The following is a 16763-nucleotide window of genomic DNA, read 5'->3' on the forward strand; positions in this document are numbered from 1 at the left end:
ATTCCATTTAATTCCACCACTTAATTTGTACCTTGACATATACGTATTTCGACCTAAACAGCAAGGTCGTCTTCAGTGTCTCGTACTTGACTCTCCTCCATATTTGTAATTTATACTCTGCTGAAAAAGTTGGAGTATCGATGATACAGTTTATTTACAACATTAGCACAGCTTTTTTTAAATTCATTTATTTAATAGGTTCATGCGTGTATTACACTCAGCGCCGTAGCGTGGGGTTGGCCAGGTTGGCCCCCGCCAAGGGCGCTGGGCCTTAGGGGGGCGCCGAAATCCAGAATTGCACTATGAGAAATGATGAAATTCTCATCAAGGTGTTTTTACGCGCTTGGATACCACTTGAACTTGAAGTAAAATAAGAGGTGTTTTATAGTTCAACATATAGAGCATGCTTTCCTGTTCTCCAACATATTTTTTTGTAAACCTTTTATTTATATAATATAATAACACTAACATTTATAGAATGACAGTTGGTCCATGCAGAAAATGTACAAATTTTTAGTACCAAATAAATTTAAAATGCAAATTATGGGCTACAAAAATTCTGAAAAAATGGAGTTCGGCTCCTGCACATTCAGGATATGTAAAAATATCGATACCCCTAAACAACCCAATTCTCGCCGGTCCTAAGTAACATTTTATTCATGAATTAATTTGATTTCTGTAATCAAAAGCTTTCATATTGATCTATTGATTGAAATATTCAAATTAATTCATGAAAAAAATGTTACTTAGGTCCTTTTGAAAAGTACAGCGAGAATTTTTTGGTGGAGTTAACTCATTGTTTGATTGATGCTGAAGGTCTCAGTCGACTGAAATCGAATCGTGTAAAAAACCTTGGTGTATTCTCAAATTCACCGGTTCAAAGTGTTTTAGATTCGAGCTTTTTTTCCCCCGTTTGACTGATTTTCGAAAGGCCTCAGGACGGCTCAGGAAGCATCTTCACTGACTCTTTTTTTATCATTTACCTGATGGAAAAGGTAGTGAAAAATAGAATGGAACAGGAAATACAAATGAAAAGTAGAATGGAACAAATTTCTGGGGAAGAAGGCGTACTTCAATACGCCAAAGGCGAAAGACAGAGTACACTGTAAACAAACTTTTGTTCGGGACTACGAAATCTAAGCCATTTTCAAATAATAGGTACTCCAAAGTAGGATAGGCAGTTTGATTGAACTTGAGATAAATTCTCTCATTTATGCCGTCAAACTATTTGAGGTTTAAAAACGGACCACAACAATTACATTTTATTCAGTGGCACTTTCGATTCCTTAAACCAGACACATGTATGATGAGGTGTAAAAGCAAGCAAAGCAGTTAAATATTTGAGGATATTTTTAATTTGACTTTTTATTTTGGGTCTATATAACCTATAGTAAAGCATTGAACGAGGCACTCCTCTAAAGACATGATGACTACGAGAATGAACATAGAGGGATTTCAGAAATGATGGCAACCAATACCACAAAACTTCCGATAGACCAACTCCAGGAATTTATATATCTTGATCCGAATTGCTCTGGAGTTAATTTTTTTCTGGATACTCTCTTCATTAGCATTACATCCCTGGGACATTGCCGCCTCGCAGCTTAGTGTTCATTGAGCACTTCTACAGTTATTAACTGCGAGGTTTCTAAGCCAAGTTACCATTTCTGCATTTGTATATCATGAGCAGGGCCGGATTTAGCCGGAATGGGGCCCCAAAATGTACAAAAAAGGTTGGTTTTGGTACATAATATTTGTGGGCCCCGGACCACTGAAGTGATATCGGCTAGGGCAATGGCCTGTTATAAGACCTGTGTATGTGTTAAGATCTTTTTTTCTTTGAAAGATCTAAAATTTTGCAAGTGATAAATACGTTTGATGTGATGAAACGTTTTAACTGCCTCGCAATCAAGGCGTTTTTCCAGATGTCCTGTATTTTAGAATGTTCCCAAGATTTGAGTTCCATTCGAAGAGAACATGAAGAGATACACCACAAAATGGTTCGGGACCTATGAATTGTCGAGATGAACCTAATCCTTTCTTCCTACCTATTAGAACGTATGTTATAGAGGCTTAAGGAATACATGAGGTAAACATTTATTAAATACACAACATGAAAGCATGAAAGTAAGGGGCGCCCAATAACGGTTTCGCCAAGGGCGCTGGGAGTCCACGCTACGGCTCTGATTACACTTCACGAAACCTCGATTCAATCGATATCATCTTATCATTAACTGTGAGTAAGAGAGGGCCAACGTATTCGTACAGAAAGACAGAGCCCTTGATACCTTTACGTGGTGTGTTACGGGGTAAGATCTACCACGGTTACATTGCCAGCTACCGGCAAATCCTGACCCATCGAATACCTTTCTCATTACCCAACCCCGTGGTACTTATGAGAGTGTCACTAAGTCGGTGGCCTCTCGTTAAGTAAGTACCACATCGGCACTTCCTTCCTCTTCCTAGTTACGGTGAAGATGGGCGTGGCCATGAGTTGTAATCCTCATGCTTTTGTTATGTTTGCCTAAGACTGGAATCAAGGACCACTCCCCTTCTTGATTTCTGATAGCATTCTAGATAAGGATCTCAAAAGTAAAACATGAGTATCACTAATGTCCAATCTACGAATTACACCGTACCAATTCTAATGCTAATGCTAGAAAGGCAGAGCCAAAAACTAAAGTCTTGCAATTTTAGGAGCAATAAAAATTATAAATGCCTGCATATAGACAACATTATGGTCTCCTTAAATACCTCGTATTTCCCTGAAGGGTCGTCTGGAGACGTCATTTTCCGAGCCGAACCAAACTACGTGATCGATGTCATCGTAATCGGCTCCACACCTGCATAAGTTGATATCGACCAGGTTTATTATGAAGAGAGGTGCGTTCAGAGAATACTGATTGGGCATAAGCCTTGGCATTACGCGTATGACGCCTCGAAACTTTTGGAACTATGGAATATATCCACCGTCCAAGATCGTTGCGTGTCCAATTCCTTTGCCAACTTGATATTTCGACCAAAACACGCTTCCGCTCGTCTTATGTTTGTAAGGAAGTAAAATGCGTGCCTAACTGGTTTCATCGACTGGAGTGCCTCAATAGATCTAAGGCTATTCGAAAAGATGAAATAATGATCTACGGGCTGATCGGAAATTAAACCCAAATCGAATTTAATTGCTGACAGCTCAACAACATAAACCGAACACGATTCCGGGAGTATTTGTAGCTTTGCTACAAATAAAAACTTCAATAATGGTTACTAATTCGTAGTTGCTCTTAATTGGCTGTTACCATAGGCAGTAAACTGAAAAGCATAGAAGAATCAAAAGGGATGAATTTTTAACAGAACTTAAGCAAAGGTTGTACTTGGGTTTGAAATATGCGCCCGTTTCTACTCAAAATCAATCGCAAAATCATCCACTTCCCACTTTTGAGCGATAGTGCGATAACTATGGTCAAAAGAAGGTTTGCAAGGTGGTCGTTGTAATTTGTTATCTTAGAATACATTTATTACAACACCCAAAATATTAAAATGTAAGAACAAGTTTGTATAAATCGAAAAAAAAATCAATTCATTTTTTAATTTAGTCCACCACTTCCCAACCGTAATACCGAGCTGCACGGAGTGACTATTTCCGGCCCACGACGGCATCGATTAATCACCGCTATGGTATTTCAAACGCTCATTCCAATCCAGTTTTCCGCGTGGGAGTGTTTTTGAATGCAACGCAAATTTATACCTACTAGTGATGATGAGCCGTTTCAAGTGGTCGTATTTTTTGCATTCATTCAGTTTGTAGTAGCGTGAAGAAAAAGGATCGACGGTTGTGGTGTATTAATTTAAAAATAACCCTAGCAAATTATGACAACCGGGTCAACGTATGAGATGTATACTGGTTGAATCGGATTATAAAAAAAACACATGTGATCTCAAACACCTGTTCTGCAATTTGCTAAAATACGCTAAGTAGGCAATATAGATATTCGAGAGAAACCTGTTGAGCTTTTATATTTAGGAAGTACTAAATGCTTCAACATAACAAACACGATTTTCCCTACAACTATCAACCCTACTTCCACACCACCTGTTTTCTATATTCCATTCAAAGTATAGTGTATATAGTTTATTTGTCCGTCCACTTGTATTGCGATCGAATCAAACCGAAATTGCCGATTCGAGCAGAACTAATTGCCCTTTTGCGAGTTGAAAGTGTACGTACGTCGTGTTTCAATCACCTGCCCCGTTGCTTCCCGGCTTTGATTGCTTTCTTTCATTACCAAACAACACACTGAGTTGGCAAAACAGCACACCTAACGTACATGAAAGCACAGGTACACTGGATTGGCAGGACGGATCGGGCAGCACTAGCAACAGATGTTCATTCCGGGCTTGACATTCACGAAAAATGACGACGTCAGCGACAATGACGCGACGGTGTGTTGATAATTGATTAGGTTTAAGGAGCTTCCGCTTCATGTTTTCGCACTAATGGCTATCGAACACGCTATATTTCACGTCAGGTACATGGGTTCGCCAGGAGTGATGGGACTATTAGCCGGCAACAGAATAGTTAATTAGCTTATACAACTTTATCGGTGGCGTTTACACCTGATGATTGTCAGCGACATTTGACGTAATGAATGATGGAATATTTCGTTTCAGCGAAAACCAAAAGGAATTGTGAAAGAAAAACTAAAACGTATGGGGAACCTAAGTAACCTCAACTAAAAGGTGTTAAAATTATTCCAACAAGCTTTTTATAATTCTGACTAATTGTACAAAAAATTGTTTTGATCTAATCATATGTACATAAAAAGAGGCTTTCTTCATTTTCATGCCGTTTTGTACAGAGAGACACGCTATGTTATACATAAACCAGATTGGACAATGGACCTGTATCTGAAATCTGTTGCTCCCTTTATGGTTTTGTAAGCCTCTATGATCAAGAATAATTAAAATGGTAAAGATTGCTTGTTTTATTACAAAAAATACTGAAATTTTTCACGAATCAAAAATTAAAATAAAAACAGATTTTTTCAGAGCCCATCCACTGTTAGATCTTGTCGAGTCAATAAATTCAACTCTGTAGTGGATTGGTCAATGCACGGCATCGCGGCATCGGCATCGGAATCAAGAAGCCGAATAGTATCCCAGTTGGATGGACTTTGAGTCTTCCACCGTGGAAAAGGGATTAACACGACTCATCAGCCGCATCGCCGCTTAAGCCACTCGACTGGTTTTTAGTGGAGGACATTCTAGAAGGAGCATCCTCAAAAACTTTCGAAATAAAGGATTAATAATGCGCATTTCAAACACTAAAGCAGCTTAAAGAAATTTTCTAATAAGATGGCCTCTTCAGATAAATTTCGAGATAAATTTTCTCGAAAGTGCAAAACTTAATCGTTTAGCGACGACAGATAGTTGTTACCCTTCGGTGGCAGAATCACAAGTGCTCGACGGAGGGGATGTTGCAATAAATTTGTTTGAATGGATGGAATCACTTAGAACATCCAACTACTACGCCAAACGCCGCATCGAAACAGTCCATTTTTGCAATCAACTTTTTCTGTTCGGAAAATGCTGGTCCTGAGAAGAACCAATTTTCTTTCCCCAATTCGCTTTTCTAATAACTAACTGCAACCAAACGCTAGTCGGAACCTTGCGTTGAAATTTCACTTCTCTTGTTCGACAGCTCGTTAAAGAATCCCGATCGAAATGGCTCGCGGGCGTCGGAAGGCAGCTTTCTTGTATTCAATAAAGTAAGCCCGTTAGCCCTGTCCCTTTGTGATCTGATATGTGTGTAAGAATGATGTGCACACGATGCTGAATTTTGTTATGAGCTGTTCATGAATCTAAAAACGTTTTGTTGAAAAGAGTAACATAATAAATTTGACCTAAGACGAAATTTCTTCATCGTATTCGCTTGTCTGTCGGTCTAAGCGACGGTCGCCCACCGGTGGGTGGTTGCTGTAGAAATTTTCATCTAAAATAGCGTCTTTATCGATTTAGCTGTTGTCGGCAGAAAGTGAACTTTTTGGCAAGATCCATTGGTTTTGTTTCTGTTTATGCTTTGGAAATGAAATCGATTTTTTTTCGGTCCGCCATTTTATATCAAAGAAGGTTGATTCAAGACTAAAGTTCTTCAAAGTGCCAAACTTAATCGTTTGGCGACGAATAAAGTTGCTCTTTGGTAACAGAATCACAAGCGCACGTCGGAGGGAGATGAGGCAATAAATTTGTTCAAATGGATGAAATCCGTAACAGCAACCAAGCTCCACGACAATGTCACCTACAGGTCATTTTTGTAATCAATTCTTTCTGTTTAGACAATGCTGGTCCTGAGAAGATCCAATTTTCTGCCCCCAATGCGCTTTTCCAATAACTAATTGCGACCAAACTCGATGACTTTTCGGTAAAATGCCACCATTTGGAATAAATTTTCAGCAGCGCCGCTACATCACGCGGGATTGCAACAAACGACGTTTTTTGTAATCAACCCTTCACACTTAAAATAAATCGCCGAATTCGGTAAAATTTTACCGAAATCTCAACAGCAGAACTGTTCGGTAAATAATTTCACTGGTTTTCGGTGATTTTGACAGTTGAGCAATGGAAAAAATTACAAAAAATCTGTAAAATAAATTACCGAACAGTTCTGCTGTTGAGATTTCGGTAAAATTTACCGAATACGGTGAAATGAGGTAAGTGTGTTTGTTCACATAAAACGTTGAGGTTGAATGATAATCACCGACGCCGACGACCACTAAATGCGATGGTTTTCCGTTGAATATGCTACCAGTGTCATCGTGCTGCTGTGCCCGCTCCGCTGCATCTGCTCTGCGTGAAATCTTCTTCAAACTGAGGATAAGAAAACCCAAACCCGCAAGTTGCTTTATTTTGATGTCTGTGCTTGCGATGCATGCACGGGATTAATTGTTTTATTATTTCCAATTTTCCAATAATACATAGTTGAACATCTGTATTTTAAGAACACTATTATAAAGCGTTGACTCATCCTTGATCGAATAGTCCAAAAATATTGAAAATCCATCGAGAAACGGCTGAGATATTAACGTTCAAAGACGATCATATTTTCGTGACAGCTCCGATTTTCGTAATCGCAAAGTGTACCCCAATATAGAAAAGACAGGTCAAAAAACGATGGTCATAATACAGGGTGTTCAATAAGTTCGGATTACACTTTAAAAAAATGTTTAAAAATTTAGTTTAAATTATTTCTTTTCCCAGTTGCATTTCATTGGAAGTATTGTTTATAAGGAACGTTTGTAACATTTCTTTTGGAATGATTTCTATTTTGTACTTCTTCACGAGCTTTAAACGTTTCTAAAACCCATCGCAAGCGGCACGCACGATCTGCATGTGCATTTCGTTCCAGATTTTGAGAATTACGTCTTGAACTGGTCCAAGTTACTGACCTTGTATTCGTACAACTTTAACATAATAAAGGACCAAACAAAAAAGTTAAGAGGGTTCAAATCCGGGAAGCTGGGAGGTCGCAAATTTTTGTCCAAAAAGTCGATGAAATTGTCCCTATATTAGGCTAAAATCGCAATTTCCGTGTATAAAAGGTTATCGCCCTATTGGAACACGTAGGGCTCATCTCCGTCTTAGCACCCGGCCACTGGGGGCATCAATCGTCCCTAAAACCTCAGTTTTGTAGTACGCCGCAATGATTTTGACATTCAAAAACGGCTATTTATGATGCCCCAATTTATTTTCAACACGCGTAATATACAAACAACAAGTGACAGAATGTCAACACCACACACATCCGATAGCGTATATATACCGCTAACGCTGACACCAATACTAATACAGAATATGTACATTGGGCTTACAAACACAATGATCAAACATTTGAATTCGAACTTATTGAACACCCTGTAGTGAATAAAAATTTAACATCTCAAAGTGAGTACCAAACTTCATATAAATATTGATGTGGAAATAAAGAAATATTTTTGTTTGCTCTCTTGCGTAGACCCATAGTCCTCTGGACCAACTCATAATCAGTATAGTTAACTAAAAAAATCAGTCCATTCAAAGTTAATTGCCTATATTCCGGGCATTCAGCTACCCGAAGTGGTCACTAATTACTTTGATCTGATAAATTTTCAGTGAAAATTTTGGTAAATTTATTGTGAAAATTCCGGATAATTTTCCATGAAAACTAAAAAGGCTTCCCTGTGGAAATTGCAAAGATTTTCTTATGGCAATTCAAAATTTTTTTGGTGGGAAATTGAAATAATTTTCCGTGGGATGTTTTCCATAACAATTCCAAAGAATTTTTTGTAGAGGTCCAAAGAATTCCGAAAATCTTCTTCTTCTTCAATGGCTCTACATTCCAACTGGAACTTGGCCTGCTTTTCAACTTAGTATTCTATTGGCATTTTCTCAGTTATTAAATGAAAGCTTTTCTATGCCCGTCATTGCGTGAATAGGTATCTTGTGTGGCAAGTACAATGGATACACTATGCCCAGGGTGTCGAGAAAGTTTCCGACCGGAAAACATCATAGACTAGACCAAAAATCGAACTCGCCATCTCCGGATTGACAATCCTACGCCTTGGCTCGCAAGGCTACTGAAAACCCCAATATTCCCTTAAAAATTTAGAAAAGTTTCGCGAGGATACTTTGAAGTGTTTCTCGCTGAAATTTTGAAGAATATCCTTGGCATATTCCAAAGAATTTTCCGTCGATATTCGAAATAATTTATCGTGGAAATTCTAAAGAATTTGTTGTGTAAATGTCATAGAAGTTCCAGTGGAAATTACGCATGACTTTTTCCGTAAAATCGGCAAAGAATTTCAAATGAAAATACCGAAAAAAAATTCAAAAGTTTTTTCAGAATGAATTCTCTGCTCAATACATATATCTTTTCTGCTGTCCTGGGTAAATCTGAAACGCCGAGTTCAGTGAAATTCATTTCATTTTCAGGATAAACTCAAAAGAATCTCTTGTTTTAAGGCTTGCAAAAAATTCCGAAAAAATAAAAAAAATATTCTAAAAAAAACACGATGGAAAATTACTATGCTTATCCACGCCGCCGCAGCTAGCTACAATACCCGGGCAGAAGCCATGAACAGAATAACAAAACATGATATGGATTTGATTGATATAAGAGATAAAAGAACAGGCAACAATATCAAAAATTTGCTCCGAAATATCATTTGAATAGCAAGATATGCTATGGATAAGAACAAACTAATGGCACATGATATTGATCACTTCTTACAAATTGCATAACTTGATCTCCTCATAATATTCTAGTGCAAAATACTGATATTGCCGTTTGATCTTTTATCTCTTATATCAATCATGTCCATATCTCTATCTTTTCAACATTTGATATTATTTAGCTATTTTCGTCTACTCGGGTAGCTTCGGCGTGAATCCAAAAAAGACGCTGTTATCTGATTCCTCTTGTATTTCTTGATTGGTTTCCAAAAAAAAAAAAATGTCCACGTAGACTCTTCGTATACCCCCATTCGTATATTAACGTAGACCTCTTTGAACCCCCCCCCCCCCCCCCCCTTTAAATAGCCTACCTGGTTTATGGACCCTTGAGCCCCTTGAGGATTGGCAGCTTCCTTCTACGCTTCTCGGAAGCCTCCTTTCAAGCAGTTCGAAAATTGCCTTTCAGCTTTCGGAAGCCGCTTTTCATAAGGCTCTTAAGTCTCCTCCTTTCAAAAGGCTCGGAAGTTTTCGTTCAAGGGGCTCGAAAGACACCTTTTAAGAGGCTCGGAAGCCTTTCTTCGAGAGGCTCGGAAGACTTCTTTCAAGAGGTTCGGAAGTCTCCTTTCAAGAGGCTCGGAAGTCTCCTTTCAAGAGGCTCGAAAGCATCCTTTCAATAGGCTTGAACACCTCCTTTTAAAAGTCTCGGCAGCCTCCTTTCAAGAGGGCAAGCCTCCTTTCAAAGAACTTGGAATTATTCTTTCAATAGGCTTGGAAGCCTATTTTCAAGAGGCTCGAAAGCCTCCCTTCTAGAAGCTCGGACGCCTTTTTTTTAAAGGCACGGCAGCCTGTTCAAAAAGAGGTTCGAAAGCCTCAATTGTCATAACAGTCCTGTACGAAGCTTGATGCATCTCAATTTGAATTGTAAAGTTTCATCAAATAATGGAAATTCCAGTCAACTTTATTTAGAGCCATATATCCCATTAGTTATTCGATCCATTTTTCATATATCCTAAGAGTTACGCTTATTTTTACAACATTTTTACAACAAAAAATCGATGTACCTCAATCAATGCAAAAGTTTGAGAACCGCTATTATAAAGCAAATATTGATTTTGGCGACCCCTGGAGGCTGGCGCCCTTGGGCAACCGCACGCTACGGCGCTGCTTATAATTAGTTTTACCATTGTTGGTTAATAAAGGAGCAACATTTTATATTCAAAAAGCAGCAAAAATCTAAGTAAGAATTCACAGGAAATAACAAACTCATTTTTTTTCTTGTCGCCTGTAATTTGGGCACAATGCGTATTTTACAGTGTACTCTGTGCCTCGTTTTAGGTGCTCTTCAATCAACAGCGATTTGGCTTCGCGGCCTACATACAATGTTACATATTCTTCTTCTTCAATGGTTCTACATTTCAATTGGAGCTTGATCTGCTTTTCAACTCAGTGTATCATAAGCTTTTCCACACTTATTAATTGACAGCTTTTTTATACTAGTACGATTCAAGTACAATGGATATACTATGCATAACGGGTGGCAACAAAAAATTGGTATAACTTCAATTCTTTTCTATCAGATCAATAATGCTTTCACAGAAATATGACTATATGTGAATGAATCCTTAGACTGACTCCTTAGAATTGTCGCACACACATTTTCACTCCAACATTGCTTACAAAATACCGTCGAAACAGGAAGTACTGCGGCGCGCCTTGTATTTTTTTTGTTTCATGTAAACAAAAATCATGGAAAAAGTACACGGTCGAACATTTCAAGCTTGAAAATGTTTGGAAAACTGTCATAGCATTGTTTGGTCTACTGAGCTCCATTGTATACAAAGGTGATTGTAAGGCCAAAGGCAGGAAACAACTCATAAGCAGGATCAGAAGCAGCATTCCAAAACTCTATGTGGAAGAGCCGTACAGCGGTCATGTCATACCAGCAAAACTAAGCTGCGCCGCACGGCGAACAACGGCCCAAATGCTAATATTCATTACTCTAAGTTTAAGATTTTTCATTATCAGCTATGTCTCCATCATTTATCTTTTTATTAGATTCGTTATTCCTTCCTTTAAAGACTAAGGACAACTCTTTGTATGACATATATCAGATTTCAGATTGAACTGTACTTCTTTGTAGTTTTTTGTACGCGTTTGCTCGCAAGGCTAACTGGAGACAATGTTACATATATTGAATATTAATTAAATAACTTACTATAACTTGTGATCTGTGATAAGATGAAACTTATAGATACCCTGTAGTATCACACACCGTAGCTGGTCGGACGCACGGTGGCAAGCGAGCCTCTATTGTCGTTGCAGAAGCAAACCCGCTTCAATACGACAAATAGAAGCATATGTTTGTAATTCAAACGCAACCGACTGTTGTTAAATTCTGATACGAATCTTTTTTCGCAATATCTCATAAAAACACCTTAAAATGGCAAACTCAACTATGTGTATCGAAATTAAACATCTTTTCCAAAAAAATCATAGATAGGTAAATAAGATGAACTTTATAGGTAAATTTCAATTTGGCTGAAAATATGAAGTTGTGTAGGAAGCATAAAAAAAACCTTGTCCGGTTCTTACAGATTTCGATATAGTTCAGTGAAATATGATAACTACATACTACGCATACTACCTAACGACTTCTTTGTTCTTGGTATCAAGAATCATGGTGGGTAAAATGGTCTAAATATTCGCAATATTCATTTCTGTGTTATTTCTGTTTTCACGTGGATCCGTGAAATTACTCGCTCTTCATCAATACAAACAATGTTTACTAATTCCTCTCCATAAATGTTTTCCTTCCCTTCCCGCAGATCATGAAAACAATGATCACGACGAGCTCGACTCGGACGAGGAGTACATGTACACAATGTCGCAACCAAATCCCAACATCGATACCAACCGTATCGAAGAGATCCCTGCGAAGGAGCCCAAATTCAACGCAGTGCCATTGAAATCAGCTTTAAAGAAGAAGGGTTCCAACCCGGGGACGCCCACCCAGGACAACCGTGCGCTGACGGTGCGCTACGACAACAATCCTACCGCGACGATCAAGTAAGTGCATTAGCTTGCCCAGCCGGGCGGGAAGTACGTTAGTTAACCTCAAATTTGTCCGGATCGATCGTCTTTTATTGTTCCTCGCTCATTCCCCCCCGTGCGCAGTCATTCACCATTATGTTTCAGAACTCGAACACACTACCGTTTCCGTTCGTTTTTTCGGCTTCGAGTTTTTCCCCGTTTTAGAAATGATCGCCAAGGAACGATGATAGTTGTCTTCTTTTATTAGAAAGTGTGCGCATCCTGCTGTTCATACTATTAGCTAATGGTGAAGTTCTTTGATACTGAGTTTCGAAAAATATACTCTACCCTATCGTATCCAATCCCTACCGATGAGGCTTTAATTGGTTTAGTTCATGCGCCATGATGTTTAAAAGATCAAAAATGGTAGCGACAAGACAATTTGCAGGTCTAAAGGAGGTGAAGTGTTTGAATCAGATTATTGTTCCATCTTGTCACTAACATTTTATTTGATCCTTGCTAAATTATTACAAAATTTGTTTGCTGATTGAAATTTCCTAAACTAGCGTCTATGTACAAAACAGTTATCTCAAATTATCTGTTGATTGTACTTTCTATTTTTCTCCAACTGTTTTGATACCGAATACCAATTACACTTAACCAATGATTTTTCTATCCACTTTATTGTACATTTTAGGCCAGTTTTACGACCACGGATTAGAATATGGTAATTCATCTTATAGTGCTCTGCAATGTGACACGTGTTTCAAGTTTTTGTTTGTTTTCACCGTAATTTTTTGTGATTTGGTTTGACTTTTTTGGATTTCGTCATATTTTTCACTATCCTTCATGCATCTGTTGTTAATCTCACTGTTGTGTGCGTGTGTTGAACTGCCTATAACCCATTTCACCGTATGCATATCTACATTCTACACAATTTTGCACTCATTGGATGTTTTGAATGGTGTTTGATGCAAGATTTTCTATTATCAGCAATGTCTCCATCATTTTTCTCTTTATTAGATTCGTTATTCCTTTGAATATTATTGTCCTCAGCTTATATCTCTTTAAAAACGTAATATTTGTCTTATTGAATAAACTGAACTGCGATAAATTTTTGCGCTACGAAATTATTGTTCCTGCATAGTAACAGGTGGCGTAACCAAGGATGGAGCTATGTAGCCTCGAACCTGTATTGTGGCATCAAATTGTTGATTCAATGTTATCTGTTTAGATATTATCTAAATAAATTAATCTTTCATAATTACTGAAAAAAAAATCATTCAATATTTCCCTCGTAAATTCCACTGAACAGATTTAGAAGGAATTTCTGAAAGAATTTTGAAAGGAATTTCTAAACTAATCATTTAAAAAAACCGAAGGAATTCCTAAAGGAATTTTCGAAGAATTCCTAATAGAGTTTTCGGAAAGTTTCTGGTGGAACACCTGGAGGAATTACCGGCAGAATTTCTGGAAGAATTTCTTAAAGAATTTCAGAAGGAGTTCCTAAAGAAAATGCCGAAGAAATTTTTAAAGGGATTTCCATAAACAATCTTTTAAGGTTTTTCTGGAAAAAAATCTTGAGGAAATTTCTTAAGAAATTTCTACAAAAATTCCTTAAAGAATTACCTAAGGTTTTCCTGAATGAATGTTCGAAGATATTTCCGAAGGAGTTTTAGAATAAATTCCTGAAATTTTTTTTGGAAGATTTCCTGCTAGAAAGGCTGGAAGACTTCCCGAATGAATTTCCGAAAGTATTTACGAAAAATGTCTGATGAATTTAAAACTGGATGAATTCGAAGATTTTTTTTCAATAAAATTCAGTGGAAGTTTCTGGAGGAACTCCTGAAAGAAATTGCCGAAGAATTCCTGGAATTTTGAAGACAATATCTGAAGATATTTCTAGATAAACATTTCAAAGAATTCCTAGAGGTTTTCCCATTAAATTACTTAACAGTTTACATACGATGAAATACAATTGTTTGTTTATTTGTTTATTTGGGTGGTTCTACATCAACAGGCTTCGAAGCCCCAATGATGGTTTGTGCATTGACAAAAAACTTATATTACAAAAACTATCTTAACACCGTAAAAAATCTAGCTCGAAGCACGTCTCTTGATACATTAAAGTCAAACTCTGAAGCAACCCGGTTGAATGTCCTCTGTAACCCAGTAATAGCATTATTCACTCCATAATTAGTACGTACGAGATGGTGGTCGCAGCATCATATTGTTCCGAACTGCTCGAGGTCTTACATAAATGTCTATTCGTTCAAGAATGCTCGGGCATTCTGTTTTGGAGGATGTCGGAAACTAGAAGAGCTTGCCATGGTAGTCGACGGAGTGCGAATCTAATGAAGCGCCGTTGAACTGACTCGATTCTCTCTGCTCCATTGTGGTAGAATGGGCTCCAAATAGTCGAGCCATACTCCAGTATCGAACGCACTAAGGCACAGTAAAGTGCCTTTAAGCAATAAATATCCGAAAACGTTTTTGTTATCCGAAAGATAAATCCCAGACATTTGGAAGCCTTATCTACTGCAAAAGATACGTGTTGCTTAAATGTTAACTGGGAGTCTAGTATTACCCCCAAGTCCTTAATTTCGTCCACCCTTTCCAACTGAGCTCCAGAAAGAAAATAGTTATAAACTTGTGTATTCTTTAGTCGAGAAAACGTAATAACTGAAAATTTGTCAGGATTGACAGTCATACGATTCTTCTGGCACCAATCGGCAAAGGCATCCAATTGCCGTTGTAGAAACTGTGCATCTACTTCAGAGCGTATATTAAAATAGATTTTGAAGTCATCAGCGAAGGATAGCCGAGGTCCCTCTATTACTGCGTTTACATCGTTGAAATATAGGAAAAGATAATGGGTCCAAGATGGCTGCCTTGCGGTATGCCAGAGGCAGGCTTCGGAATTCTCACTCATATGAATAAAAACCCAGGATTGATCCAAACAGCGGAGTGCAATTTTTCCATATTCTCCTTTGAGCAAGTGTTCTCACACAATATTTTATCCGGATAGAAAGACAGGCGATAAACTCGCGAGCGCCGGCTTGCCGGATAATTTAATTTTGGGCTACCAAATTCTCCACCTCGCCACTTCTCCAGATAAGTTTTTAAAGCATATTCACAAAAATGTAGGTCCGCGACGGGATTTGAACCCAAAACAATTTTAAAATGTGTATAGCGCCCACTATAACCACGCCACCACACGAACCGATTGAAAGCAAATAGAAAAACTGCTGTCTTGAACCAACTACTTATCGTGGCGCATCGTCGTATGCAATCAGTTCGGAGAAGCAAAGTAAGCAGCATTTGATTTTCGCGGAACATGGGAAGAGGGATTACAATTTTTCGCACCACCGCTTGTGCCGGAGTTTATCGCACTGTATTTTATCCGGATAAAATGGATGGTGGAGCGATCTGTTGTCGCGTGAGTGAGTGAGAAATCCGAACCCTGGCCAGAGGTGATGGGAAACGATGCCGAAGTGGAATTACCTATGACTACTTGCGACTGACGGTCGCTTAGGTAGGACTGGAACCAGTTCAAAAGTTTCCCTTGTATTCCAAACCTCTCAAGCTTTGCAACAGCGATTTGATGGCTGACTTTATCGAATACTGCTGAAAGGTCTAGGTACACCACATCAGTTTGCGCTCGCTCTAGCATACTGTCAGTCACATAGGAGGTGAGACATAAAAGATTTGATGTCGTTGAGCGACCCGAGATGAACCCATGTTGGTCTATGCTTAGATGTCGCCTTCAGTGGAAAAGTAGTCGATCCATCACCAATTGAAAGTACGTAATGTTTTTTTTGTGGTTTAAAATTCAGTTTATTTCATTTGGATAATTTTGATGTCGTAATAATCTACTGGAATTGATGGGCGAGGATTTGCATGGAAAAGAAGGGATCTGTAAGAAGGATGGGAATCGATCTTATTGAGGGCTCTGTTGGGGGTAAGGTTTTGCTTTTCAGCGCCGGAATTTGCAGGCCCAGGCCTCCATACTCCTTATTCCATACCAGCTGAAATGTCGGTACGCGGGCAGCTACTGCTCTCCACAAAAACGTACCCATTTTTGATGTGATCTTCGCCGTGCGAATACCGAGGGTGCAACACAGACGAAAGATACCATAGCTTGGATGTGCCGAACGTATTTAACATGATGCGATGACTTTCTGGTGTATGGTCAGCGTGCGCTACGATTGGAGCCACATATGCTGCGCGAACTTCCCAACCAGTGAATTCCAATTTAGAGTTGTTATCAGACTAATGGAGTTGGTGAAGGATATACCCAGGATTTTGACTACATGGGAAGTTTGTAGCCACTGGGTATCAAGAATATTCCCTGCGCAATACCCCACATTCACCGCAACGGTTTTGCGCAAATGCAATTGCGCGCCGGCCGGCGGCAAGACCAAAACGTCCCTCATCGCCTCGATCTGCCACGGTGACGTCACAATCACGTTGAGGTCGTCGGCGTAGGCAACAAGCAAATCTTTCCCACACACTTGTTCGAGCCGACACAC

General features: G+C 38.7%; 1 protein-coding gene across 1 annotated transcript in view; it reads left to right on the forward strand.

The window, feature by feature from the left end:
- The window catches only part of LOC134211392 (GATA zinc finger domain-containing protein 5-like), a 679652-nt gene that overhangs the window by 629321 nt on the left and 33568 nt on the right, over positions 1-16763 (forward strand). The window contains exons 9-10 of the mRNA XM_062688198.1: positions 12027-12267; positions 12929-12958. Coding sequence (XP_062544182.1) covers positions 12027-12267; positions 12929-12958 — 271 coding nt within the window. The remainder of the gene's footprint in view (positions 1-12026; positions 12268-12928; positions 12959-16763) is intronic.

Source organism: Armigeres subalbatus, chromosome 2 (assembly GCF_024139115.2).
Source record: "Armigeres subalbatus isolate Guangzhou_Male chromosome 2, GZ_Asu_2, whole genome shotgun sequence".
Lineage (NCBI taxonomy): Eukaryota > Metazoa > Arthropoda > Insecta > Diptera > Culicidae > Armigeres > Armigeres subalbatus.